Here is a 26,798-nt window from a genome sequence, read left to right on the forward strand (position 1 = left end):
CTGTTTCTACTGGATCTAGGTACACTCTACATACAAACTTGCACATTAGACAAATTACACTGCACATTAAGTAAATCTCTCTCTGGAAACAGGATTAGATGAAGAGGCAAATCTTACTCACTCCTAGTGCATAAATTAATATCTCTGAAATCAGCATCAAGAAAGAGTTCCGCACCAATTTATGAAAAGCTAAAGATAGTTTAAACTTTCTCCATGAGGAATCAAGTTTATGTAGGAGATGCATTCTTTTTCTCCTATTTTGCTTAATAAATAAAACAGCTGGTCCGAGGAATCAGGTCAATCAGTGTCTGGAAAAAGCCCCATTAAAGCTGCTATATAACCTAGTTTCTCAAGCTGTACGAGGCATTCTAATATTGGAGAGGCAGGAGTCCATGAAGAGATAGCCCTTATGCCTTGGCTTCTGGCCCTTCCGGATTTTGCAGTATATTTACCACAAAATGTAGCAGTAATTGAGGTATCTTGCAAAAAGATAAGGAGCTGGGCTCTGAAGGAGCACAACAGACAACCTGATGCATCCAGACCTGTACATTAAATACAGATTTGGAGTGAACCACGGCCTCGTGAGCAATTCCCACACTGCTCTCCCCTCACCACCACCTCCTTTCTTAGGAGGGCTGCAGGCCTTCATGGCCAAGAGGCCAAATACCTGCAACAGGTCCCTCTTTTAACCACGGGAGAGAAAAGATGGCAGCAAGGAGCAAAACACAAGTCTTACATGGCAAGTTCAAGCCCGAGAATTGTCCGCTGTGTATACTGCAAGTACCCTCCTTGAAGAGCCCTGGCTGCTTTGGAAAATGTAGCCTTTCCTTTCATCCACAGCTTTGAAAATGCTCTAAAAAAAGTATCACAATCCCCACCCCATAGAGGCAAAGATGGAACCAAAAGAAAGTGATTTGCCCAAGCTTCACAGCAAGGCAGCAGAACAACTGGGAAATGAAACCTCCTGACCCACAACCCGAGGTTTTAGCCTCTTAAATAAGGACTCTCTTTCCTCATTAAAAAACTAAGAATGGGAAGAGAAAGAGGAATCTTCTGCAGATACAATGAACTTGGCCCTTAGAGGGCTAATGACCTGAAATACTTTTTTTTTTTCCTTCTCACCTCCATTTCCCCTGGTAAAGTTACTGTAACTTCAAGGACTGTCATCCTTTACCGGTCTATTTTCACTTAATGTGTCGGCTTGACATTATTTTCCCAGCCTTCTGCAGCCAGAGACCGCTCTTCCCAGCGAGGAAGTTACCTCCTCTCTTCCAGCCTATCTGGATGTCCTCCCAACACCCTGGACGGAGACCATCCGCTTTCTGTACCATGCTGAGGGGCACCAAAGCCCCATCCGCTGGTCTCAGCCTGCGGTACGTGGCAGCCTGAAAGGGCACCCTGGAGGTAAAACCTGGCTGTTCCCTATTAATTTTTAATTTCAGTAATGGCCCCAGGGAAAGGAGGGAGATATAGGTCAGAGACTTAGGGGGCTGAGGAGTAACTCGATGTCTTCTTTCTCTTTCTCTTCCTCCCTCTTTTTTTTTTTTTTTATCTTCCAAATTCAGAAACGGGGGGTTTCCCTCTGTATTTCTCATTTACTCCTCGAACATTACAGGCATTAGTCAGCAAACTCCTGCTCTTCCTTCAGCAAGTCCCTGACGCTTGCGGAGTGACTAACCCTCCTCTCTGCACACTTCAGCTCAACAGTTGCACCTGCTCCTTCCCCACGAAGAAGGGACCTCCACGTTACGCGTGTGGTGGTCACCGCAAGGCTCACTCCTACACAGACCGCGCTCACACACAGCTGAAGAGCCACGAGGTGATGGTAGGGCCTGCACGCAGGTCACTTCTCAGCTTCCCCAAACAGGGAAGCAGTCATTGCCTAAAGCACCGGGATGTGGAGAGTACCACAAAAGCAGACCCAAGTGGCTGGGGATCTCTGGGGACAGCCTGGCCCGCATGGGTCACTTTGCCTCCAGATGCCTTTCCTCCCCGGGCCTGAGCCCTTCAGGCCTAACACAGCACACGCAAGGTGGGCTTGCTGAGAAAGGAAGGCAGGACAGTGAAAACGCAGCTCCTTGTGGCTCAGGGCCACTTCATCAGAGCATGGCAGAAGGCTCCTCGCGGCCAGGTGGCCTTGCACAAGATGTCCACCCCCAGCCACCCCCACGGGGGACCTCGCAGGCAACTCAGGCTGGCGTAAGCACATCCACAGACCTGCCCACACCTTACCCTCGGCTCCGTGCTCCAGCAGAGAGCAGATTTGTCACCTCCACCTTTCCAAGGCGATGCCGAGACCTCCCCTAGGTCCAGCATCCCAAGAGTGCCCCCGTGGCCAGCCCATGCCCTGAGGCTGCAGCAGGCGACCAGTCCCACCACCCCGAGACGGGCACGACACACATCCAGAGCACAGCACGGCAGCAAGGCTCGGTCAGAAGCCTTGCCAACTTGGGGCCGGAGAAGCCCATTCCCTGTTTGGTCCTGGCACCCCTGACACCCTCCCCACGCCCCCCTGGTACCTCGGCGCCCATTCTAGGAGGGTCTTCTGCATCGCCGCGTCGGGAGGCATGAAAACAAATCGCCGGCTCCAGTGCCACACTCCCTCCTGGCAGATCTGTTTCTCTCTTCTTAACTGTTTCCAAGTGCCTGGCTGTTTTATAATCCCCACTGAGCAGTCCCTTAACTCCTTCCTCGCTGAGTCCTTCCCACCCTCCCTCGCCTGCTCTCTCCTTACAGGCAGAAAAAGCCAAGCTGAGGTAGGGGGTACAGAAAGTGAGGGGGGGGGGTTGTGAATCAAAGGAAGAACAACTGAATCAAACTGCATGTACAACAGAACCAGTAAATTAGTCATTTCCCCAGCCTTTGCTTACGCAGACAACTGAGTCTTCTAATAAGTTTTTTTTTTCTTTTTTCTCTTCTGTAGACATTTGTGTACAGTAGAAGCTTACTTCTTTGCTGATCTCCTCCTGCTTATTCATACCATGAGGTCATATGTTTCTGCTGGTAACACAATTTTAAATCACACAGCAGCTTGCTCTTTGAGGTCTGAACTGAAAATGCTTTCTTAGATCACAAGTAAATATGAGTCGATGGCTTCACACCCAGCGTCACCACCACCCCATTTCGGCATATTGCAAAATCCTAGCAGGATCAAGCACAGGTATCGCTTTTCCGTCAGAAAGACCTTGGGACATCTCAGTGAGGGTGGCAAAGAGGAGCTCAGGCAGGACATGGGACTTTGAAATGGCCCTGAAGCGAACTGGGACAAGCCATACACATGTGCTATCAGTGCTATAGGTTGTGTACTGCATGTCTGTATATGTGCAGATGTGTAACCCAGTGCAGATGAGGGGAAGAGGGAGATTCTTGGCCCGAGACATTTAGCAGGCCCATGGGACGGGGCCACAGTAACCACAAAGTCCTGCAGGTTACCCAGTGCTGAGCAATGCTGGCAAGACGGTGCGAGCGGGATGATCCAGCAGCTTTGGATTTCACAACCCTGATTACGTGCAAAACAACGTCACAGAAAATTCCTCTTCTGAGAGAATGAATAAAGAAAACGGGGGAAAAAAGACATGGCTTTAACACGTCCCCTGCCAGGTGGGAACATGGCACCTGCAGCTGGCTTCTGCTCTTCTCTCAAAGCCCACGGCTGCTTCTTCCAGAGTCTTGAGGTTACCCCTGACAGCTAATGCTCAAAAGTTTGCCAAGGTATCTCTTTCCCCGACAAAATGAGCTATTCTGTCACACAAGGCTGGGCTGCAGGGCTTTTAAAAATGGTTCTGCTGATGTTCAAAGGGAGCAGCTTGCTGTGCAGAGGAGTGGTAGAGTTAATAGTAGTAGGATCAGCACAAGCTCCTACCCTGCCATCTGCCTTCAGCTCAGCCAGGCCTTCTGCTGAACAGCCAACACGGGCTGGGGCCACTGGAGTGAGAAGCAACTCAGCGACATGAAAGACTGCCTGGGTTAGTTGATTAAGAATAAGATTCAGAGCGCAGGAATCCTGTACAGTGCTGATACTGACTCAGTCCGGGGATTTCATGGGGATATTTAAGCCTGTTTTTTCCAAAGAAGTCTTTTATTTCGAGCAGGTGGGTGTTCGCATGCCTGCTTAAACCGGCCCCAGGAACCAATGATCCCAGAAACAGGGGTCATTCCTGAAACTGCTATGCTTTCTTCTTCAGTCACCCCCTGGTAGAAAGTAGGGATAAATAATACTTAACTGCCTCATTCCCCTGTCATGTTCAACTCCTCATTTATAAAAGTACACAGAAAATGCAGTATAGCCCACTGGAACGCCTGGGCATCCCCTTGCAGCTGTGGGTCACAGATCCCCCCCTGCTTGCTCCATGGACTTCTCCTTTTAAGCACTGGACCCTGCTACGGGCTGCTCAGCTCTGTTCCTGTACCTCCAGATTGACAGCTCCCTCAAGACCTTTCATTTAAAATAAATAAATAAATAAATAAATAAATAAATAAATAAATAAATAAATAAAAATAAAAATAAAAATAATAATAATAATAATAATAATAATAATAATAATAATAATAATAATAATAATAATAATACAAGAGTCATTTAAGGCTTGCAGATTACCTTGAAGTACTAAACTGCTGTCCCGTCCCCAAATTGTTACTTGCCAGTGCAACCACAAAGAGGAGGGCTTTCCGTGGGGGACAGTGGGGCAAAATGGTTTTGTAGAGCCATAAAAAAATGCTACGGTCCTCTCTGATGTCCTATTGCTCTGTGGTGATTGATTTCCTACAGGAATCTAACGAACCGTCCTGGCTGACCTCCAAACCTAGACCCTGCCATCCACCTTCTCCCTGAAGACAGGCAGGTCGAGAAGTGGGAGGGTGCAGGTGTGGAAGGGGCCAGAGGAGCGGGGATGAGAGAAGGCAAAATGCAAGGAACAGAGAGGCCTCTCCTCCCACAGACGGAGGATGGGAAAAAAAGACAGGAGCAGAAAGCCTGGACTTAATCATGAAAAACAATAGCTCATCATTTATTTTCATATCCCCTCGCTAATGCTGGAATAATGCTAACAGTGGAATTCTTATGGCATGCATGTCATGCCTACAAATACCAAGTGAATTACTTCTCGGCAAGGCTATGGGCTATGGCACTGAGCAGCACATTCGTTACAAGTGATTGGATGATGAACAACAGTTCCCAAATTCCTCCTTCACAATGCTACTTGCATTAGTTGTAATTTAATGAGAGAAAGAGAGAGAGAGAGAGAGAGAGAGCGGCAGAGAAAGTTTTGGCTCAAACCACTGAAATAACACTGCCTGCCGCTGCTTCCCACTGGGTCTTGTATTAACTCACACCACCGCCATCATCTCCACCTTCTCCTCCTTCTCCACCTCCTCCCTCTTCACACCTATCCTCAGGTGCTAAAAGAGGTGTCATGAAACCCATCAGCATGGCGAGAGAGCATGGCAGGAAGCCCCAGCCACAGTGATCACAAGCACACCGCATTCTTTCCAGCTGAAAGGCAGAAGAGGACGCGAAACTCTCCCTCACCCCTGCAGACGGTAATGGAGGGGTTCAGGGGGGTCCTCCAGCAGCCAGCCTCTCTGTGGAAGAGCCTTCAGCTCTGTTTTTTTTCCCCTACAAGAAAGTCTGTGCAGGTGAAAGATACTCAACTGGCAGCTCTGGAAATAGAGGCATCTCTCCGGCAAGCACACACAGCACAGCCCGTGTCCATGCAGAGCTCCCACTGTGTGTCCTTGCCAGCATTTTCCTACGGCCTCCTGCAGGGAGCCGCAGCGGGGTTGCCCAGCCCCAGCCCAGCCCCGCAGGCCGTCTTAGCTGGCTTGCTGCTCTTTGTAATGATTTAGAGGTCTGGTAAACAACCAGCAAACGTGAACAAAAACTTTGTAATAGGTAAGACATCCAGTGGTACAAATGTGCCGTTGCTGCTGAGCCCAAACAAACCTGGGAACCACTGCTTCAGGTAGGTTTGGGCAGAAACAAACCCCCTCTACTTTGCTCCGTGTGCCCCCTTGAATGAGGGCTGGCCTCTTCCAAGAGGCAGGGGCACCTTGGAGGTTTCTGTGCTGGAAGAAGCCCAGCTAGCCAGCATCGGCTCCCTCTCCTGCGGCAACCTCACCACATAGCCTGTCCCCTATCACCTGACAGGACATTTATCCACCTCATGACCCTACGCTTGGGTTCACCCCTGTAACACGACCCAGTGTGTGGGGTCTCACAGGCTGGGCCAGAAGAAAGCTGAGAGGTCTGATCTGAGCAGCAGACCTACAAGTAAGAAGCTGCAAATGTCATTACTGCTCTCCTGGTGTAGCCAGTCCCTCCAGTGCGCCCCTCTGGCAGGGCGTAAATGATAAGCATCCACCAGTTCCTGCCCCTTGGAGCATCCCGAATCCTCTTCATCCCCTCTATGCCAAATGCACTTTAAAAGCCCCCACCCCTGGCCACATTTTGTGGTGATTTGAAGGAACAAATCCCAACTAAATTTACATGTTTCTGAAACTAAGGTATAGGCAGGGGAAGGCAAAACGCCCTGAGGATTGGAACCGCATGTATTTGTGCAAATGAGAGCTAGGATTTACGGTTACCTCCCAGCCTCCAGTCTGTGCTACGCTTGGAGCTGCGGTTTAGAAACAATCTGTTTCCTTGTAAAGGTTGACAAACACCAGCAGACGTTTCCCCAGAGTGCTGGCCAAAGTGCCATGGACCTGACAGGTTAGGAAGGTAGGCAGGACACCAGAGGATGCTCCCAGGCCCCTGGCACATCGGCAGGCACAGGTTTGGTGGGGGCCCCTCACCGCAGCGCCCCGTGCAAGCCCAGGGGCAGCCTGGCAGCCTGTGCAGCTTTCCTAAAACTACAGCTGTGTTTTACACACTGACAGGGCTCTGAAATAAACGCAAGCACCCAGTGCTGAAGTCACCCCAAGTGAACGCAACAAGAATTATTACCAATTAACAAACAAGGATCAAGGCCTGAACAGCAGGAAGAATTTGTGAGCCTCGGCCTGCTGCGAATACATGTGCTTGGGGCATCTCGCCCCCTCCAGCAGCCCCAGGAAAGGGGCAGCTGTGTGGGGAACTGGAAGGCATGGGCAGGCAAGGAAAGCAAGGGGCTCCTCCAAATGATGTCCCCACAGTGGCTAAGTGGCCTTTAGGAGAGAGCCTGCTGCCCTGGGTGAAGCAATGGGGTGATCTGCTGCCCGCCACAAGCTGAACCCGCCTGCTCAGGGTCAGAGCTCCAGGGGTGAAGGCATATAACCAGATGCATGAAGGCCAGCTGGCCTGCAGGCAGAACGAGCCCGGTTCTTCCGCTTTGGGCACCCAGCGAAAACCACCGAGGTCAGAATCGCTGGCCACAATTAATCACACCTAGAGTTTAACAGCTGACCAAATCTAACGCTTTTGCTGGGACGAGAGGCTCTGAGTGGCCTCCTGGCCAGGACCAGCCTCGCAGCCTCCACAGCCCCTCAGCCTCTCCTCCATGCAGGCCATCCTGGCATACCATGGGTGAAACTCAGCCTCGACACAGGGCTGGGTCTCACAGCTCCACACACGCTGCTGGCTTGTCACCCATGACCCTACACAGGGCGACCATCCCTCAGGCTGGCCCACCCCGAGCAGGGGATGAGCGCCTGCCCTCCCCGCACCCCCAGTGGACACAATGGGGACCGCCACGAGAAGCCTCCTGTTTCATTTTGCCCGGCTTAGCCAAACCACTCCAATTTCTGCCTTTTAGCAAGCGTTTCATGGTAACCATGGAGTGTTTTTGCCACGTGAGCATGCCTGCGCTCTCACTCCCCCACACACCCACTGCCCCACAGGCCGGGAGGCCGTGTCGGGGGATTCGGCTCCCACAGAAAGCCAGCGTGTTCCCAGCACTTGGCTCGCCCGTCCTTGGCCACGAAAGCCTCAGGTGGGCTGGTAACCTTCAGCCAAGCGTGACCGAACATGACAGGGTTGTGGTAGGGAGGCAGCGGCAGAGGGCAGAGTCTGGCAGGGAGGACAAAATATGAAAGGGGAGCGAAAACCCAAACCCCTTTGCAAGTCCTACAGTGACAGAGAGCGAGGCAGTCAAGAGAACCAACTGCAGCTGCAACGCATTTGGGGAAACTTTCCATTTGTTGATGGCTGCTGCAGAGAAATAATGAAACCCAAATGAAAATCCATGACCTGCAACTTGTTCCAGTGATGCCAAATGACATAAGCACGTTCCTAGCGCACCCCCAGCGCTGCCACAAACATCTGTTTTATCGCGCCCACTATCAAAAGCATCAGGCACCCCCACCTGAAACGCTGCCCTGCCTCGCCATTCACCCACATCCCATCTTCTTCTCTCCCACCTTATTTTCTACAGGCAGGGGCTTTTTGGCAGGAGACTCGGTATCTGTTTGTGACAGGGTACGGCAAGGGAAAGCAGACGTCTCCTTGCAAAGCATCCTCTTCCTGAAACCCCTTCAAATCCTTCCTGGCTGAGAGGAAACGCGGGGACTGATAATGACTCAAGTGCTCCTCTGGGAAACGGTGATGATTTTGGAGGCGCACAAAAGCCAAGCCCATTCCTAAAGAGACAAACTCCACAGCCTGTAGCACGAGTTCCTGTTTGAGTAAGAGCAAAACCAAGGCTCAGATTCCTACCTACAGGGATGGAGAGAAAGCCACAGCTACTTTACTGGTCTCACCTACACGAGAGACTCTGAGTGGTATGGTCAACACATCTAAATGGGTACAGATTCCTGAGGAGCTACTGCATTTGCATGAAGATGCCAGCTACATTGTAGGACCAGGTCAGGACTGAAATAACTGAGGATACAGCAGGCGGGACCTGAGAGGTATCAGCAGAGCTGCAGAGATACCCAGGAAGCGGTCCAGTAGAGCCACCAAAACCTGGTGCTGGGAGAGGTGTGTAAAAGATGCCAGGCATGCAGTGGTTCTGGCTCAGGCTGGAGACGAGCTGGTAGGTGTGGATTACAGATCACTCCCAGTCAAAATGTCTTGGATTATATTTTCTTCCAGCTTGGATTTCCAGTAACCCTGTTCTTCAGCCTGAAAGAGTCACATTGCTTCAAAATCTTTCCCTGCCTTGTACAGGCAGAGTGGCAGTGTCCCCTCCCAAACACGCCGTGATTTACAGCCCTCCACGCTCACACAGGCTGCGCAGCCCCTCATGCAGACTGCAGACAGCGCTCCTGCCAACACACACGCTGCCACGGCATCGCTCTACGTAAACACCCTGCATTCACCTTGTATATATTTCCTCCTGTACGGGCTGAGACAGCTCACAAACACACAGAAGGCCTAATTTATACTTACGATAAATCTCCCTTCTTTATTCCCTGCAGTGAAGAAAAGCCTTGGTGCAAACGCAGTTTGCTGGGCGGCTGGTGTAACAGCTCTACGAAGAATCAGGCCCACACGGCCTTCAAAAGCCACAGCCACATGTGTGCTCCTACACATGCCTTCAAACACGGGAAGAGTCCCACACGTGTGCACGTACCTACATGCTCTCCCATTTGTATTCTCGCACACACAGCTCTATAACAGCATCCACTGTCCCTTCCGACTCACATGAGCTTTCAGACAGCGCAGGCATCTGGAAGCTGCACTTTCATTATCCAGGTGCTCACAGCCTCAGATAAGGAATGAGAAAATGACACTGCAAGAAAAGTATTGTCAGCATCAATGGGATATGCCTGTGTCTGGGTTTCACATGTCCTTGTCAGGTGGTGCAGCTATTTTAAATGGGGTTTGCAACGTGTTTCTTATCCCCGCTTGCTAAATACATACATCCTCTGATGTTGAGAGAATGCAGAGGGGGACTTTGATGGGAAGGCAGGTTTCTGTTAGAGCCAGTGATAGTGCCAGAAGAGATGAAGGAATTTATACTTGTACTCATGACTAAATGCGATCCCCACTTGCTCTGCAGGCACATGCCTTGGGGGAGTTATTAAGGCTTGGGTTTCTCCACAGTGCCCACAAACTGGCTGTAGGCAAGAACTGTCCTTTTTCAAAGCTGGGTTCAGAGAAAAGGTTGCGATCTCCCCTCCCTCTGCAGAGGACTTGTTCCAGTCCCCGCTGCCCCATCACCAGGAGCCCTGGCGGTGGAAGAGCGTTCCCCGCAGGGCGACGCTGTCAGCCGGCTCAGCAACGGGGCTAGCCTCCAGCGCTGGAGCCTGTCATTATATTTAATGCCTGTCATCCCGTGCGGAGCTGCACACGGGAAGCACACCAAACCAGTTCTCTGTGGTCTGGACTGGCTTCCAGTACACTTCCATGAAGGTGACCTGACTATTAATTCCTGTTGAGGTGCTCTGCGTGCGCTCGTGTTGTAACTTTAACCCCTGACAGCGTTACGGAGTTCGAGCACCTCGTGCGATTCCTCCTGCTTGCCAACTTCTCCCCAGCCTGGCTGCACTAAGCCGGACCAAAAACTCTTCACTCAACACGGCCACAAAGCCCGCCGGCAGCCTGCCCAGAGCCAGAGAGCTGCTGTGCAGTGCTCTTCTTGCACATCCTGTGCAAGGCACCAAATCGCCCTCACAAAGCCGGGCACGTTGCATACCCTCCTGCCCCATCGCATGGCTAAGGTGAGCCGATATATTGCCAAGTGACCTTCCAGCAAGCTGGCAGCATATCTGAAGGAGAAAACTCCTTCAGATGCTGGAGCTTTTTCCAGGGACCACACCTCTGCCACCATTCTTCTTTTGCTCACCTGCCCCTGTTCTTTCATGCCAGACGTGGTGGATTTGTCCACCTGTTGCATCCTTTCTCAAATGCAGGTTGTGAGCAACCAGGGGTGCTGCTGTGCCACGTTTGTCCATCTTTTTGGAAAATTTGCAGCACAGGGATCCTGGGCTTGGGATCCCAGCAGATCCTATCCCAGTGGATATGAATAATTTGTAATTAAAATAAAAATGAAGCTGCACCAGGGGATTGTTGTGCTTCCAAGTTTTTTCCAGACTAGATGACTCTCAGGGGACATGGGAGAGCTACCACTGAGATAAAAAAAAAATAAATCTCAGCCTACTAGGTTTACATAGAGACGATCAAAAATATGTGTCCGTATTGTTCTGACCTCTAGCTCGTCTTTATTTTTTTTAGCTTTTTCCTAACCTTTAAAAGGCACATAAGATAAACAGAGAAGAAACTAGGCAGACAACATCCTCGGAAGAGATGTAGGAATATAATCAAGCCCTCAGCCACACGCACACAAACACCATAATTTATCTCTTCCTCCTCCTGTTTGATATTATCCTCTGTTCTAGTATCATAATCTGTTGCCGTGGAAACTGCTATGATGTCACCACGAGAGCTTTATGGATGCCTTCAACAGGAAGGAAAGGTACATGGCGATGGGAGAGGAAGAAAAAACCCACCTCCAAACAGCTGCCGAGCAGGAGACGTTCCAGGAACGGCAAGTGTTAAAAGGAAAGAGATAAATACATCGATGGCGCTGGCGCTGCTGCAGACAAGAGCAGAATATAAACCGCGTTTTAAAAATAAAGAACACTTTACCAATTTTGCCTCCAAGTAAAGATATTCTGGGAAAGCTATAGGAGCTTCCTGAAAAACTAAACTTTCTCTGAAATGTTCTGCAAGTTTTCTGGGACTGGATGTTTTCTGAGCCTTGCTGCCAGAGTCCAAGTCTCCACCATCCCACTCTGTCGTCTGCTGTAAAATTCCCCCCAGAAGCGTTAGCCTAACACCCCCCCAATGCAGCTGATAGATGGGGAGCCCGCTGGCTACCTGCCAGCCCGTGCACCTTTACGACCTTTGACTAGGAAAAAAAAGTCGTGTCTTTAAGCAAAAATAAACAGAGACACACTGAATCCACTGGAACACATCCAGTAGCAAATAAACGCCCTAACGCCCAGCTACAAGCAAGAAATAGCTTCTCTTGCTCTCTTCGCCCAGGAGAAAACCCATAATCTTATGGACTCACTGCCAAACATCCTGAAATACCTGGCCTGCTACTGGAGAGCACAGTACGTGGACCCACACACTCAAAGCACACCCAGCCTCAGGGCTACACACACACACACGAGCAGGGCACGATGCTGGTGTGATTGAGCTTCGCCGCTGGCAGCTGCCCTCTGTTTCAGTCACCTGGACTAACCACAAGAGGACAGACACAGGGACAGAGGGTGCGACAGCCACGCGTGCCCTTAAAGCCATCAGATGAAGGTGCCTGACTGCAGGAGGACCCAGCACGCAGGGTCTGCCGGGGAGGAGGAGTGAGGACAGCGAGATCAAATTCTTCCCGCAGAGCTGCCGGCATCATGGAAAGGGCAGCGGCAGAGAGGGAGGAAACCACAGGAAGCTCAGATCAATGAAAAGTACTGATACCTCAGCTAATCTCTGCCAGAGCAGGATTTCCCCGGCATGGAGAGCAGGATCAGAGATCTTCTGGGAATGCTACAGCATCATTTTTGCCTCCAGTCTCAGCTCCAGCAGGGGAATCCCTACGCAGACTCTCCTTCCTGCCTGTAAGTGTTAGGATACAGGCAGTACCTCCCATCCTCGCCTGCCTTCCCTTCCAGAGATGCTAGAGACAACTGCAGGGAAAAGAAGTGGGAGAGACTGAAGTCAGTAAGAGCAGCTGCAAAAACAGCCCAAGCAGGAACCTTCAGCAATTCACTGAACTTTCTGTTCCTGACGGCCTTGGCTGTGACAGCCTCAGACCTTAAACTTTGCAGGGATCTTCTCCCTCTCCTGTTACAGTCACTTGCCATCATCTTTCTCCCCCACCTGTCTCTCTCATCCTCTTCTGTCTCGTCCCTGACCTACTTCCTTCCTTCCCCTCTCCCTTCAGCTCACCCTTCCCTTCCCCAAATCAAACCCCAAATGTCAGACGTTTAGGCAAATCCATACGTTGCGATTTCCTATCTCCACAGGATCCATCCTGTTTGCATTAGCCGCTATCCTGTGTCTGCAGCTACAAGAAAATAAAATTAAAAAGTAAATTCTTTAGGACGAGAACTATTTGTCACTTCATGTCAACATCATGAGCAATAAGGTCCTGCTTTTCTTTGGCACTGGTGCTGTAACAGCAAATACAACTGTTCTTGTTAATACTTTAAAGGCACCAAAGAACAGGAGGTGTGAAAAAATGCCAAGTGTTTTGTGATTTTTTTTCCCATTTCTTCTATATTTGGGGGGCAAGGCTTTTTTATGAAATAACTTTTCTTTTTCTGGGCTTTCTATTTGGGACTGCAGAGTGGAAAACAAAGCCTGGTGAATACACAGAGAGCGTGCTTTTTTTTAAAAAAAATTGGCAGGTGACACCGAGCAGGAAGGGGCTGCGAAGGCAGTGCAATCAGATGAGAACTCCAAACAGCCCTGACAAATGGATGCAGTTCCGACAGCACAAATAAGAGAACCGCATGCTTAGGTAGGAGAGGCTGGCTCCACACACACGGGATGGAAAGCAGCTCATGGGGCATCGGACTTAGGGCACGAGCTGGGAGCCACAGCACATCACGAGCTAAACACAGATGAACGATGCTGCGGTGCAGAAGGCAGAGCAAACAGGAGCACAGCCTATAAGGCACAAGGAGGGGTATTTTTGCTCTCCATGGCCAGTGTAAGGCCCCTGGTAAAGCACTGTGCTGTAGCAGTGCCATTCAGGAGGTGTGGGCTTGCTGAAGGGAACGCAGGGAACAAGAAGAATGGTCAGGGCTGCAGCAAACAAGACACAGCCAAAGAGCTGAAGGATGGGTTTGAGAAAGGATTTAGCCTAGGGAAGACAAGACCGACGAGAGACGTGACAAAGAAAAAGGAAGAACTTTGCACATCTGCTGTCAATAGAACAAGGAATCGCAGCAAGCACCGCGCAGACAAGTTACGGAGGAGGTAAAATCTTTACATTGACAAAGACAGATAAGGGCAGCGATCGCCTGGGCAGGCTGTGGAGCCTCCATTCATGGGGAATATGCTAGACAAAGGTGTTATGGAGCACGCTGGACAAGCACACGTTTGGTACAGCACACACTGTTTTGACACAGGGGGAAGAACCTCTTGAAATCTTTGCTGTGCCCACTTCCTACGATCTCTCTGATTTTGCTGAGAGCGAAGTTCCCTTGGCATTTCAGCACAGCTCACAGAGTAAGATAAGCCTGTCAGCCTCCAGAACTGAAGGAGACGTTAGCCTGCAGGTTAGCTCAGCGTAAGACTCTCGTTCCAGGTCTTGCTGATGCCTTTCAGGTTTAAAGGTTGTAACGAGCAGGGAACACGGCTGCCCTTCTGAGCTTCCCAAGTACCTCCAGCAAATATCACTGGTGACCTTTCCCACTTGTCACGGCAGGAACTCTGAGTGATGGTTCTCACTTCATCCTTCCAGAGGCAGATGTCAGCACAGGCACTGGAAGGTGAGCAGGACTGGGCATGAGGCATGAACAAAGAGCGAGCTTCTGCCTGTCCAACCAACATCCCATTCAGCGGGAACTGCTGGAGAAAAAGGAGCAAACTACACCATCCCTCGCCTGGCACAGAACTCCTTCTTGCTCCAGAACATGACCAAGACACCACTAAATGCACGGACACAGCTTCGCTGGCACTGCCACTGGTCCGTGCTGCTGCCATCAGGCCCCAGCCCGGGGGCAGTGTCAGGGGCTGGCATCCGAGGACACCTGTCTCCTGCTGGCTGCTTCGTGCCCCCACTGTGAATAAGTAAAAGACCCCATTCTTTGGCATGCTGTCAGGGGCTTGATTAGACAGCCCCTCTTTATACAGTGCTTTGAACGTACGCAGCTCTGTATAAACACACAGTATTACGGGTTATTATTACTTCCATTAGATAAATAAATTCTAATGGCACGGCTTTTCAATGCTTTCAGCCCTGACCCCGGACTCTCCACGGTGTTTTGTGACGTGGCAATGCCCTTGCTAGCCGAGGAGGACTGGGCCTGCTCCTCCTCTCATCTACCCTGTGAAGCCTTATAAGATTGCAAGTCTCACAGGAGCGATTTTGTGCTGTAGAAATTACCTTACTCAGAAGGCTACGTGAATCTGAGAGTGCTCCCAAAACACATGCCCTTGTGCTTTCCAGAGGAAGGATCTCGGCTCCTGTTGTGGCCAGACGAAAGAGGATTCAGGTGCACTCTCTGCCTCTGTGTTGTAAGCAGGTGGAAGCGGTAACGTTGCCTCTGCTCTCCCCACACCACAAATAGACAAATTGCTAAATGCCCTATCTGGAGCGAAATTATCACCTGGGCTTGTTTTCAAAACAAAAGCTGAACTCTGTACTGCTGGGGGGAAGAGTTTCAAAACAGAAGGCCTCACGTTAAACACCTAGGTCCACATTAGGGTATGTAAATAGGTGATGAGAAAACCTACTCTCCAAACAGTGCTTAATTCCTGCTTCTTGTTTTCCACTAGCTAACCTTCCAAAAGTCAGAAGAAAACACACAAACAATATTTCACATTCAGAGGGCAGAGATTTCCTAGTAAGGGTGAGGAAACAGCCTCATTTTTATAAATGGACTGATTAAGCTATAGAGGCCGTGAGTCAGAAAGGTACTTACGCGTGTGGCCAGCTTTAAAGACATAAACAATTCTAATGAAGTCAGCCGCACCGCCTGTGAGCTTAAATTTAGGCACAGGCCTTAAAATATCTTTTTAAATCGGGATCAGAGAGGAAAAGGGTGGAACTTACAAAAATACCCAGCCTCACCTCTCATCCATCTTGTCCTCTATGGATACAGGGATGGGGACACGCCATGTGCCTGTGCCAAACTCCCTTTCTCAGCTGTCCCACCCAAAGGTATGCTCTATCCCAGCTGCCTCGACACCCGTGCCTAAGAGAACTGCTCTAATCTGCCTCAAACTGGTGTCTCAGCCCAGCCTGAGCAGACCACAGCTGAACGTGACTCTGACCTTGCTGCCTGGCAGGACTGCTCCAACACCACCACCTGGGGCCCACTTGGTGAGGGCCACAGCTGGGGCAGGAACTGGCCTCCGCTCCGAAGTCACCAACCCTTCCATGATGTGGCTTCCCAGAGCCTTCCTCCTGAATGAACGTCCACATGCCATCACTGGGATGTGCCCAGAACTTAGCCCTATTCCATTAGCCGCCTAAGTGCATTGCTTGCCTCTGAGTAAATGATTTAACTTCCAGTGAGTGCCAGGAGTTCAAAACCATGACAGGCACCAAGGAGGGCTTCAGGCTGTCCCCAATCAGCAGAGTACCTGCAAGCCCACCAGTTCTTATCCAGTCTGCTCATCTCACGCTTTCAGAGCACCTCATCCACGTGGGCAGCAAAGAGCAACCACTTGCTAAATGGGAAAACGACTCTCACAAACCTTCAGGCCTCGTCCCAGCAGCCAGCTGGATTTTTCACACGGGGGCTCACTCCCACAAGTGCTGAGGGAAGGGCTTCACCCCCTGCAGACCAGCTGAGGTGTCCTACAACATCCAGCTGGGTTTCCTCACCTTCTACAGCCACGAAGGAGCCCGTGCTGCTCCGGGTCAGAGGGCTGACGGCTGTGGCTGGTACCTGTGACCTCCTCTCGTTGTCCTGGCGCGCTGTTTGTCTGCTCACCCCTGGTCCCAGCCGCGCTGTTTCCTCTTCCAAAAATAAAGCTGCATTTTTCACCCATCACTCCTAAAAAACCATTTAATCGCTAGATGCTGCGGCATGATAAGAACGATAATTATAACTGGAGGGGGCTTCCTGTTATCTTGGCGATAGCCATATCCTGAGCTAATAAAAACTTGGGCTTTTGGTCCCAGCATTGATTTAGCTGAAGTTATGGTCACGGCTTCATAAACAGGAAGCGCCTCCTGGTTATCATCGCAGTGCACAAACTTTGGGGTAAGGACCTTTCCTCGGTGTCACTGGAGCCGCTTTCCCGCTGGGAAAGCTCTGCACGCTTTAAGGAGATCTGATAACCCCCTGGAAAACGAGCGGGGCTTGCCTGTTCCTGCAGCCCTGGGAGAAAACCCTGGTGCTGAGCAGGACCTGAGCCGTGACACGGACGGGGTCAGAGCTTCAGGCCTCCGAAACCCACACGCTTTATCCAGCACGGAGCTGAGCACAGGCAGCTCCCCGCCAGCACGCAGCTCCAGCAGTGGCACCAGTGGCGAGGTGCAATTTACAAATATTACGGATATTAATTCCATAAGCCACCCACATATAAAGCTACCGACGCTGCTGCTAAAAATACGCTGCAAGTTGCAACAAAGTTGTCAGGAATAAGAAGCAAAGCAAAAAAAGGAACGAAACCAAAACAGAGGTAATGGCTGTTTAGAAAATAAAGGTTAAGGCACATCAACGCCTCCTGAAGACCCAGTTCCAAAGGATGCCAGGTAGGAGCCACCCAGGAAATTGCTGGGAAATTGACAATTGCTGGAAATTGACATCCAGCTAGGGCAGAGGGCTGCCCAGAGGCCGTTCCCTGGTGATGCCTGGTGGCAAGCCCTGTTAGAACAGGGTCTCAGTTGGTCTGCAGGCCCTGGATCTGTCCTCTGCACAAGAGGAAACTGCGCACAATGAGTGCACCAAGGATGATTCTGCCCAGCAAGGGCAACACGGCTTAGAGGAGAGCCCGAAGAAGCAGATTCTTCCCCATCCCAGGCTGTTCGCTCCCTCTGAGGCCAGCCCAGCCGCCCTGACCCCGCTGCGTTTCCAGCGCTCAGCATGCCGGCCGTGCTTGGCCTGCCTGAGCTCGAGCCGTGCAGAATTACACCTGAGGAGGCCTGCTTTCCAGCCCAGTACGTTTCCCTGTACAGCTCACAACTAAAACTCAAATCCAGGTCAAGCACTGCGCAGCGGTGTTATTTCTGTTTTATTTTACTTGGAAGGTTTTTATGTCCTTCATTTTACCGCTCAGCTCGGCAACACTTGGAAGAGATGGAATGAGAAAAAACGGTAGGGGAGAACACGACAGCAAAAGCTCTGAATTCCTTAAAAAGAATGGCAAAATCCTCCTGGCACGGGGGAGGAAGGAGGGTTTAACACCAGATATTTATTTATTCATCATGCCTCGCCTATTAACATCAGGTGAGGCACCGCTCTACTTCCCAGAACCAGTATTTAAGCCAGCTGCAAGGTACGTGCAGGCACAAAGCTTGCCTAAACGCCGAGACTCGCCGGTGATGCCGTGCGTGTGCTCCGTGTTATCACTCACCTAAAGTTCCACTGGAACCATTTTATAAGGCCTCCGAGGTGTCACATTTCCTCCCGGGGCACGTTTTCGGTACAAGAGCCGACGTTCCGAAAGCCTGCACGGCGGAGATATTGTTTCACGTCCCCCTGCCTTCCTTGCGGTGGCGGTGGGCGTGCGTATGTGCCACGAGAGAGCCCCCCATCCCTCGCCGCGCCGGCAGGAACGCAGCAGCTGCCCGCCGCAGCGCTCAGCCAGCCGCCCGGCTCTCCTCAGCGGCCTAAATGTCGCCGATGCTCCAGAGGAGGGCCACAGACCGGGCTGCTACACACACACGGTACGCTCCGGAGGGAGGACCGCGGTCCCCGTCTCCTTCCAAGGAGGCGATCGCATCCCCTGCGATAAGTTTTTTATCGATGCGCTGCGATATTTCAGGGATTTCTAAGGACCTCTCACGGCAACTCGGAGGCGAGTAACATGCATTAACCCCTCCTCCGCCTGCCTGTAACCTATCCAGGAGCAACTTCACCCGCAAGCACACTGCAGCCAGCACAATCCCCATCCACCTTCGCGCTGCTGGCTGGCTCCTGGGGACTGGCGCAGTCGCCTCCTCCGAGGCTCGAGGCGTGCGGGCAGAGTCCGGCTGGCTGCCTTGGGGTTTTTCCACAGCCTTTCCAGGGAATCTGTTCATACAGCGTGCTTGTCAGGGCGTGATCATTTCCCCCTACACACACACACACGGGGCCAGGCTGCTGCTGCACAAGTTTGGGTGCTCCCGGGCACCAAACTTCCAGCACCGCCACCTCCCCGGGACCCACGGGGGCTGAGAAGCCACCGCCGGGTCCCCGCGGCTCGCCCACGACCCCGTCCCCTCGCGGGGCTCCGCGGGCGGGTCCCGAGCAGCCCCGGGGGCCGTGCAGGTGGGCTCGGGCGGCGGCGCAGCGGCCTCGGCCTCCCGCTGGAGGCTGCCCGGGGCTCGGGGGGTGCTGGCGGGGCGGCTCGGCCAGCAGAGGGCGCCTCCGGAGGGCCGGCACCGAGCGGCACCCGGGGCCCTCCGCCGGCACCGGCCCCGGCCCCGGCCCCGGCCCCGACCCGCAGCCGCGCTGGGCCCCTCCGCGCCCCCCGGCGGCGCCGGGCTCCGGCAGACGGGGAGGGGAGGGAGGGAAGGGAAGGGAAAGGAGGGGAAGGGGAGGGGAGGAAGGGAGGGTTTCGGCCTCCCTCCGCTGCCGAAATCGCTCCGTCTTTGTCTCCCGCGGGGTCCCGGCCGTGCGGGGCTGCCCAGGAATAACCCGGCGGGGCGGTAACTTTACACCGCCCCGCTGCCGGGCGCCGCAGCCCGGAGTCGGCTTTCCCCTCGGATTAAGTTTTGCCCAGCCTCAGTCCCACTGCCGGGCCCCCCCCCTTATCTTCCCCTATCCCCCTACCCCGGCAAAGGCACCGGCACCGGGCGGCTTTCCCCCCGCTTTATGTAATGCTCCCCCGGCACCCTGCCGTCAGCGCAGCGCCAGGGGATTTAAACCAAGCCGTTCACACGCATAAATCATAATAATAACCATCGTTAATTATTATTTTTTTCCAGCCACCCCAAAACGTGCACCCCCCCCCCCACCACACACACACACACACACCCCCTTCGAACCCCAAAGAACTAAGTTAGGGCACTTTAGGTCTCCCCCCCCCGCCGCCGAGCTGACAGCAGGCTGCCGGCAGCCCCGTGCCCCCTGCCCGCTGCCACCGGGGTCCCCGCTGCCTCCCCGTGCTGTGTTATTTTTTTGGGGGGGACACACAACTCCGTGCAAAGGGGCGAGAGGAGCCGGCAGCGAGAGCCTCGCCGAGGCGCAGGGCAAGCTCCGGCCACCTCATTGTTCTGCTCGCCACCGGCACGGACTTCGCCCGCCGCCCCCTCCAGCCCCGCACCGCAGGACGGGCTGGATGGGGCGGGTGGGGGGCGAGCGGGTGGCGACCCCAGCCCGTCCTCGCCCCGGTCTCCCCCCCACACACCTCCCCCCTCGGCTGCAGCCTCCCCGGGGCACGGCTTGCTGCGGGGGGGACCCCCGGTCCCGCGGGGAGGGGAGGGCTGGAGGGGAGCCGTGGCGTGCACGGGGCTTACCTTCGTACATGGGGGCCATCGGTGCAAGGACGCCCGTTATTCATGGCAACGCCGCCACGAACGACGCGAGAGATCGCAGCCCCCCCAAACTCAGCACACATCTGCCATCTTGAGCGGGTGTCTCTCGGCGGAGGCGAAGCTGCCGCCTGCCTTCTGCATCGCCGCCCGCCTCAGCGCGGGGGGAGCCGGGCACATCCAGCCCCGCTGCCGGCCCTCCGACGCGGCCGGGGCGGGCGGGCGAGCGGGCGGGGGGCGGCGGCGCCGGGCCGGGCCGGGGCCGGGGCCGGGGCCGGGGCGAGGCGCGGCGCGGGGCCGGGCAGGGGCGGCGGGCGGCGGGGCCCCCCCGGCTCGGGACGGCGGCGCTGGGGAGGGAGGGAGGGAGGGAGGGAAGGAGGGAGGGAGAGGGAGGAGGGAGAGAGGGAGAGGGAGGGAAGGAGGGGGGCTGGCGCGGTGCCCCCGCTCTCAGCGCGGCATGGCTGCGTGTGCCGGGGCGCCTGCGAAAGTTGCGCTGGGGGCGAGAGGAAGGGGGGAAGAGAGAGAGACGGAGGGAGAGAGAGAGAGAGAGAGAGAGGGGAGACGGAGAGGGAGAGGAGGAAAAAAAAAAAAAAAAAAAAAGGGCAAAAAAAAAAAAAAAAGCCAGCGAAGGGAGTTTGCAAATAATCAAGCGCCGATGGCACTGATCGCGGCTTCCCAGAAGGAGAGGGAGCGAGCGAGAGGAACCCTCTGCTGAGATTATGTGGGATCTTGTTTAACAACACATTTCAATCAGGAGAAAAAAGGAACAGTCAACAGAAGTTGGTGAAACACTTCTGTCTTCTCCCCCCCCCCCCCCCTCCTCTTTATAGAAAAGAGAGGAAGGGAGGAAAAAAAAAATAGAAAAAGGCAGCTGATTGAAGCTTTGCAATTCACTGGCTGTGGGGATCATATAATTTGAGCTCATGTTTTACAATAGCATGGAAAATTCCTACCTCTCCCCCTCTCCCCAAATAAATCTTCTATTCCCTCAAGGCATTTCACAATCTGGTTCACTGACAAAAGTTCCAGTTTTCCCCTTTTTTTTTTTCGTTTAGCTTGCTTTCAGTGTAAATATTTAGCGGATGCATTTAAAATAAACATACGATGTTGCTTTTAGGATTTGGGTTATTTTTTTAATTATTTTTTTTAAAGAACCACATCAAAGAAGTGTTTACTTACTGAGATTGACAGCCACTGCTACCCCTCCCTCCTCCCCCCCCCCCCCCCGTTTTTATTTTGAAGGATCCATCTCCCTCATTCAGCTCTCGCTGTAAGAGCACCAACCCGACCCACATCGTTTTTGTCGATTCATACGGTAAAGCTATAGGCAAAGCCATGTTATCCAGAACACGTTTTTTTTCCCAAAAGTGGCTTTACAAAGGAAGGTAAGGCACCAGGTACCGTGACACAAGCAAGGAAGCCGAGACCCATGCAAGACACACAGCGGCAAAGCCTCTGGCAAAGGTGGAAACAAAACCTCAGGCTGCGATCCTGCGTTAGCTGTGTCTGGATCTGCCCGCCTGGAGCTCCTAACTGGTGAGCAGTCTGGGACCAGACTGGGGACGACGAACTCACTTCATGCCTGCTCTTATGGCCGGTCCTAAAAACGCTGCCACTCGCTGCTGCTGCTGCCAGCCCAAACCTCTCCTACCGCAGCACTGGGTCACGGCGGGGCTGGACACCCAGCTGCCTCCTCTGGATGTCTGGAGGAGGAGGAGGTAACTTTTATTGAGGGATTTCAGTGAGGTTCAAGCTGTCCTAACAGCCTCGTGGTGCTAGAGCATGCCTACAGCAGCAGACAAATATGGACCAGGGAACAAACCGCACTGGTCACCCTACAGAGTTGGATGGCTGTGCCCACACTGCAGAGGTCTTGATCCCCTGGGCCTCACTGCGTGCGAGGTATCCTCTACATTTTGCATGATTTTTCCCCCTCTTAAAAATGCCTGAAGCACCATGGGGGCTGTCTCCTGTTTGTATTATGTTTACGGCATGAAGGTGATTTTGCGTGCTGACCGCGCTGGGGTTGGGGAGCGGCCAACGGGGCAGGTGGAGGTGTTGGAGGGCGCAGGCGGCTGGGCCAGCACTGGAGGACTGCGTACAGCAGAGGGAGCAAAACCTGTTGCGGTCTCATCAGTGCTTCATTTTGAGAGTGATCCCCAGACCAGACACCACCAAACCTGGGAAAGGAATGGAGATGCCTTCAGCTGGACCACTGGGAAGTCCAGGCCAGAGCTGGTGGGCGAGCAGTGCCGACAGCAGTGGTGCGGTCCTTGAGCTTGCTTCTTGCCCCTCTTTTCTCGAGCTGTGCAGACCCTCAGTGTTCGGCTCTCGTCACAAAGCCAATAACCTCACATGTTCCCAAAACGCGTTTCTGGTCATTGTAATTCTGCACCTCTCTCTTCTCCTGTGATTGAGGATATTTTCTATTTTTCGAGGCCACTGATGCTTGTGATCCCGGCCTGTCTCCTTGCCCTTGATCAGAGCAGCAGCTGTGGAGCTCCGTTTCAGAGCCATGAAGGAGAGGCAGAAAAGTATCAGAGAACTGCAGAGGACAAAAACACAGTGGAGGAGCAGGAGAATAAAGCATCTGGCAGCTTCCTTCCTCGTCATTGCATTTTGCTGCAGCATGGCTTCAGGTTCGCCACAACAACCTTGTAAACCAACAGCCTCAGCTGTAAAATGGGGGCAGTGGTCCCCGTTGCAGGAAGGTGCACCAATGGTTTCTTCTCTCTGCCCTCTCAGTTTTACCCTGAGCTATCCTGTAGCCATTGGGCCTGCGTTAAACTGCACTTCCATCAAAGCTTAGCGTGACACCAGAGCTTAAAACATAAAGCAAATCCACTCCCCAGCGGAACAAAAGACGAAGGGGTCAGCAGAGGGGTTCTCAGGACTCACTTTGTGCTGCCTGGGCATGGAAATGGCAACTGTGGTGGCTGGAGGAGCATGGAGGGTGACACTGGAACAGCCAAACCTATGCAGGATCTACCTACACAGCTGTTAAGCTGCCTGGCTCCATAGCACAGGTTATTCTGCCTCTTTTAGGGCAAGGTGCTAAAACTGATGGGCCCAGGACAGCAATTCCTGATTGCCTTCTGGTTCAGTTATGCAACAAAAATTATAGATGCTTATCTGCTGGTAACGATAAGAAAGCCAATGGAGATATTTTCACTGACTAGGGCCATTCTCTACGTACGTTTAAGTGCCAGCTGAGGTCGTGGCACATGTGGGTAAACAAAACCAGCCCCATCCTTGGCTGAGACCAGCTGCTGAAGCCCGGTGCAGGGAGGAAGCTTGCAGCATGTGGGCATGCAGAAGGAGCACACCTTCACCCTTGGAGCTGGGGGTACAACCCCTTGCTGCCCTTTGCCATTGCTGTGCACAGATAGTGATGCATTCAGGAGGTGGCTCAGCTCTACCACCTGCTTTCTGATCTCCTCCAGGCTGAGCAGCCACACAAGGACATTTGCCTTGGTCATCTGCACCCCACCTGGGTCAGACCATGCAGAGGCTGTCTTTCTGGCATGGGAGACATTGTGAATGCTCTATGAATATATGTGACTGACAGGGCATGGTGCTAAAATTTTGAATCCACAGAGGTTTTCCCACCCCAACAGAGTATTTCTTCTCTTTGGCCCCTTCCCCCAGGAGAGGATGGCGAGCCGGTGCTGGAGAAGCACATTTCAATGTGTCATCACACGATTTTTCACTTCTCCATTCGCCTGCCATAAACACACTCGTGGTCAGCGGGCAAGCACGTAGACTGCTTGTAAACGTCATGGTCCTATTGGGGAAAATTGTGCACCATCAGGGCAGCGGCACCGCCAGCTACATCCTCTATGAGCATCGGGCAGCGGTGGCTGGGAGCGAGCCTGGGACAGGAGCGGTGGCTTTTGTGCCGTGGCCCAGGGGCACTTGCTCCTGTTTCTGCCCCACATGGGTAAATCTTGGTGATCTCAGGCATGTCGATCACCTCTCCAGAAAGGTGCATGGTGCTTGGCTGGCATGGAAGGCTGAGAGGGTCTGTGGCTCCCAGCTTTCTCAGCTCGTTGCCATAGTCAAGTCTGTCCACTGCATTTTCTTCTTTAGAAAGATTCAGCATGTACTAATAAAAGACTGTAATGTACACTAAAAAAAAAAAAATATAATAATACATAAAGCACAAGCAAAAGGCTGTAAGCACGCAGGGAGTGCAAGTCCCCGTCAGTAAGAACCCTTAATACCTGTTTGCCTTCATGAAGGAGCTGGAAGGCATCATTTTGTTAACGAGAATCAGGCCCCAAATCTTTCACATTAAGCAAAGCAAAATATTTTTGTAAACACCAGGGGAAGGTTTCCCAGTGAAATACACACAGATGTTTTCTTTTTAAATGTAAATCAGCACGGGAATGGACAGTTTAATTAAAAGCAAAATTATTAGGTAAGTGCTGAGGGAATCTACTTTATTTGCTGGGTACACTCACATATTTTGAATGGTGAGTCAATGGCAATTTTTAATTTCGTTCCTCCTAGTACAATCAGCTCAGAGACCAGCCGTTGTGATGTGGAGTATTTGGGGGAGGATTTTTTCCGTGGATGGCAGGAATGTCTGCTCTGTATGCAAGTTGTGGGCATCAGGCAGCCTGCTGTGGTATGTCCGTTCCCAGCCTTGTGTCTCTGCTCGTCCTTAGGTAATGCTGGGTAGAGGCTGCCTCTGTGGAGGCATCACCTGGAGAAAATCCTGACCCTTGATACTGAGATCCAGGGTCACTGCTGGCAACCCACATGTGCTTGCTTCTAGTTGGGGTACTGAAGTGGGGTTGGGGACCGATGGTTCCATCACAGCTGGCGTTCAAAATAATACCACAGAAACCTACAGCAAAATTACCGCATGCACCAGAGAGTGTGACTGTACAACGACGCAGATATTTTTACTCTGAACATCAGTGGCATCCTCACTGCGGCTGGCGTGATGCAAATGCCTCGCACGGGGGGCAGCAGCTGGATTTACGGTGCAGGCAGACAGCTCCAGCAACAGGGAGGAACGAGGCTGCATTCCCACTACAAAACCAGATGATGCTGGTGTAACTTCAGCGTCTTCAATGTACGTACCTTGATCAGACAGAAGCGTGGCACCGAGGAACAGGGCAGATGTTGGTGGAGTGCTTTCGGTATCAGGAATGGCAGCAAGGTGCAGTGCCAGCACGCGGTCTGCTCAGTGCCCCAGGGAAGGCAGAGATCTGGGTCACCTCCTCCATGCCTTCAACCATGTCTGGTCACCCTCCTGAACCTTGCTTCTCCCCCAGGAGAATCGCTGAAATAAATGCCCTAAAAATGATGTGGCCTCTGCGTTTGAGGGGTTAAACGCAATTTCCCATCATCTAGCTTTTGCAGATGGCTCAGGTATTGTTGTCAGGGTTTTGGATCCTTTTCTTCTTATTATTAAAAAAAAGAAACTTTGAAATATATTAAAAAAAAAAAAAAAAAGAAAGAAAAGTGCTTATCAGATAATGAAATTCTAGCTGTGGTCAAGTCTTTCAAACAACCAGGGCCATGATTTAATTGGAAGTAATTATAGTCTTTTCTGAAGTATAATTTTTAGGGTATTTTTTCCCCTGACATTTGCAGTGTGGAAATTAAAAATAAAACGATGTCAGAATCACGAGATTTCAATCTGTCTTCAAACAATAATGTGGGCTGGTGTCAGAGGTTTGTCCTTGGCAGGAAGGAGGAAGAATTCACTGAAGAAAATTCTCCTGGTGAAAATAGCCAACAGCACCTCGTCGTGTGCATTTTCTGTGCTCTGAAATTCCTGAGAGACTGCTGTCTCCCAGAGCTCGCAAGAAATCCTCCTACCTCAGCTGCAGTGGGAAAGGGCACATCAGTACCTAGCTCCTGAGAGCACTGCATTTGCGATTCAGGCTTGGTTAATTATTCCACGGTGGAGGCTGTGTTAAGAGACAGACTTAGAGCAAGAAAAAAAATCCCCATCCTAAACAAGAAAGATGAATGTAGTCCTTATATCTTGCTCTAAACAGCCCAGTGTGTAGCAAAGTTATTTCCACTATTTTTTTTCCCTAATATTTTCCCATTTTTTAATTTTTTTTTTTTTTTTTTTTTTTCCAAGTGATGCTCTTCTAAATTTTGCTCTGATTTTCCTAAGTAATTCCTTGGCTTTTTTTTTCCATGAAACCACCGATGTGTCCCATAAACTCCACCTCACACACTCTCTCCTACACAATCTATCGCTCTCATGGCTGGGACAGACCCCGCCAGCACAAATTCAGCCTTTCTGCTGGAAAGCAACCAGCACAGCTCTACTGGTACCAGCAATGCTGTGAGGGCTGTGCCCATGGGCAGGTATGCATGTCCCTAAGCACAGCTCCTTGGAAGGGCAATTTGGACTGGCCAGACTCCAAATAATCTTTGTAAGGTTGTGTGTGCATGAGGAATCCTCTTGCACTCTGAATCCCGTGCTTCTGCATTTGAAATTTCAGATTTAACACCCATTTTAAGTCCATTCCTGAACACCAGTGGAAGGGAAAGGAAGAAACTGTTTCAAATCTAAAGGGCAACACATAGAAAGGAATCTCATACAGG

At 52.1% G+C, this 26,798-nt stretch overlaps 1 protein-coding gene across 3 annotated transcripts in view; it reads right to left on the reverse strand.

Annotated features, from left to right (window-relative positions):
* HIPK2 (homeodomain interacting protein kinase 2) overlaps nucleotides 1–20,594 on the reverse strand; it is a 132,518-nt gene extending 111,924 nt beyond the window's left edge. For 2 of the 3 annotated variants that reach the window (XR_014316766.1, XM_082751757.1), the window contains exon 1: nucleotides 20,205–20,593. Coding sequence is in view for 2 of the 3 variants with exons in the window: in XM_082751757.1 (XP_082607883.1) it covers nucleotides 20,205–20,223 (19 nt within the window). In the remaining variant the exon portion in view is untranslated. Of the gene's footprint in view, nucleotides 1–20,204 lie in introns of all 3 variants that reach the window. The other variant, XM_082751758.1, reaches the window with a different exon arrangement.
* Between the last annotated feature and the right edge of the window lie 6,204 nt (nucleotides 20,595–26,798).

Source organism: Aythya marila (genome assembly GCF_965140915.1).
Source record: "Aythya marila genome assembly, chromosome: 1".
In the NCBI taxonomy this organism is placed as follows: Eukaryota; Metazoa; Chordata; class Aves; order Anseriformes; family Anatidae; genus Aythya; species Aythya marila.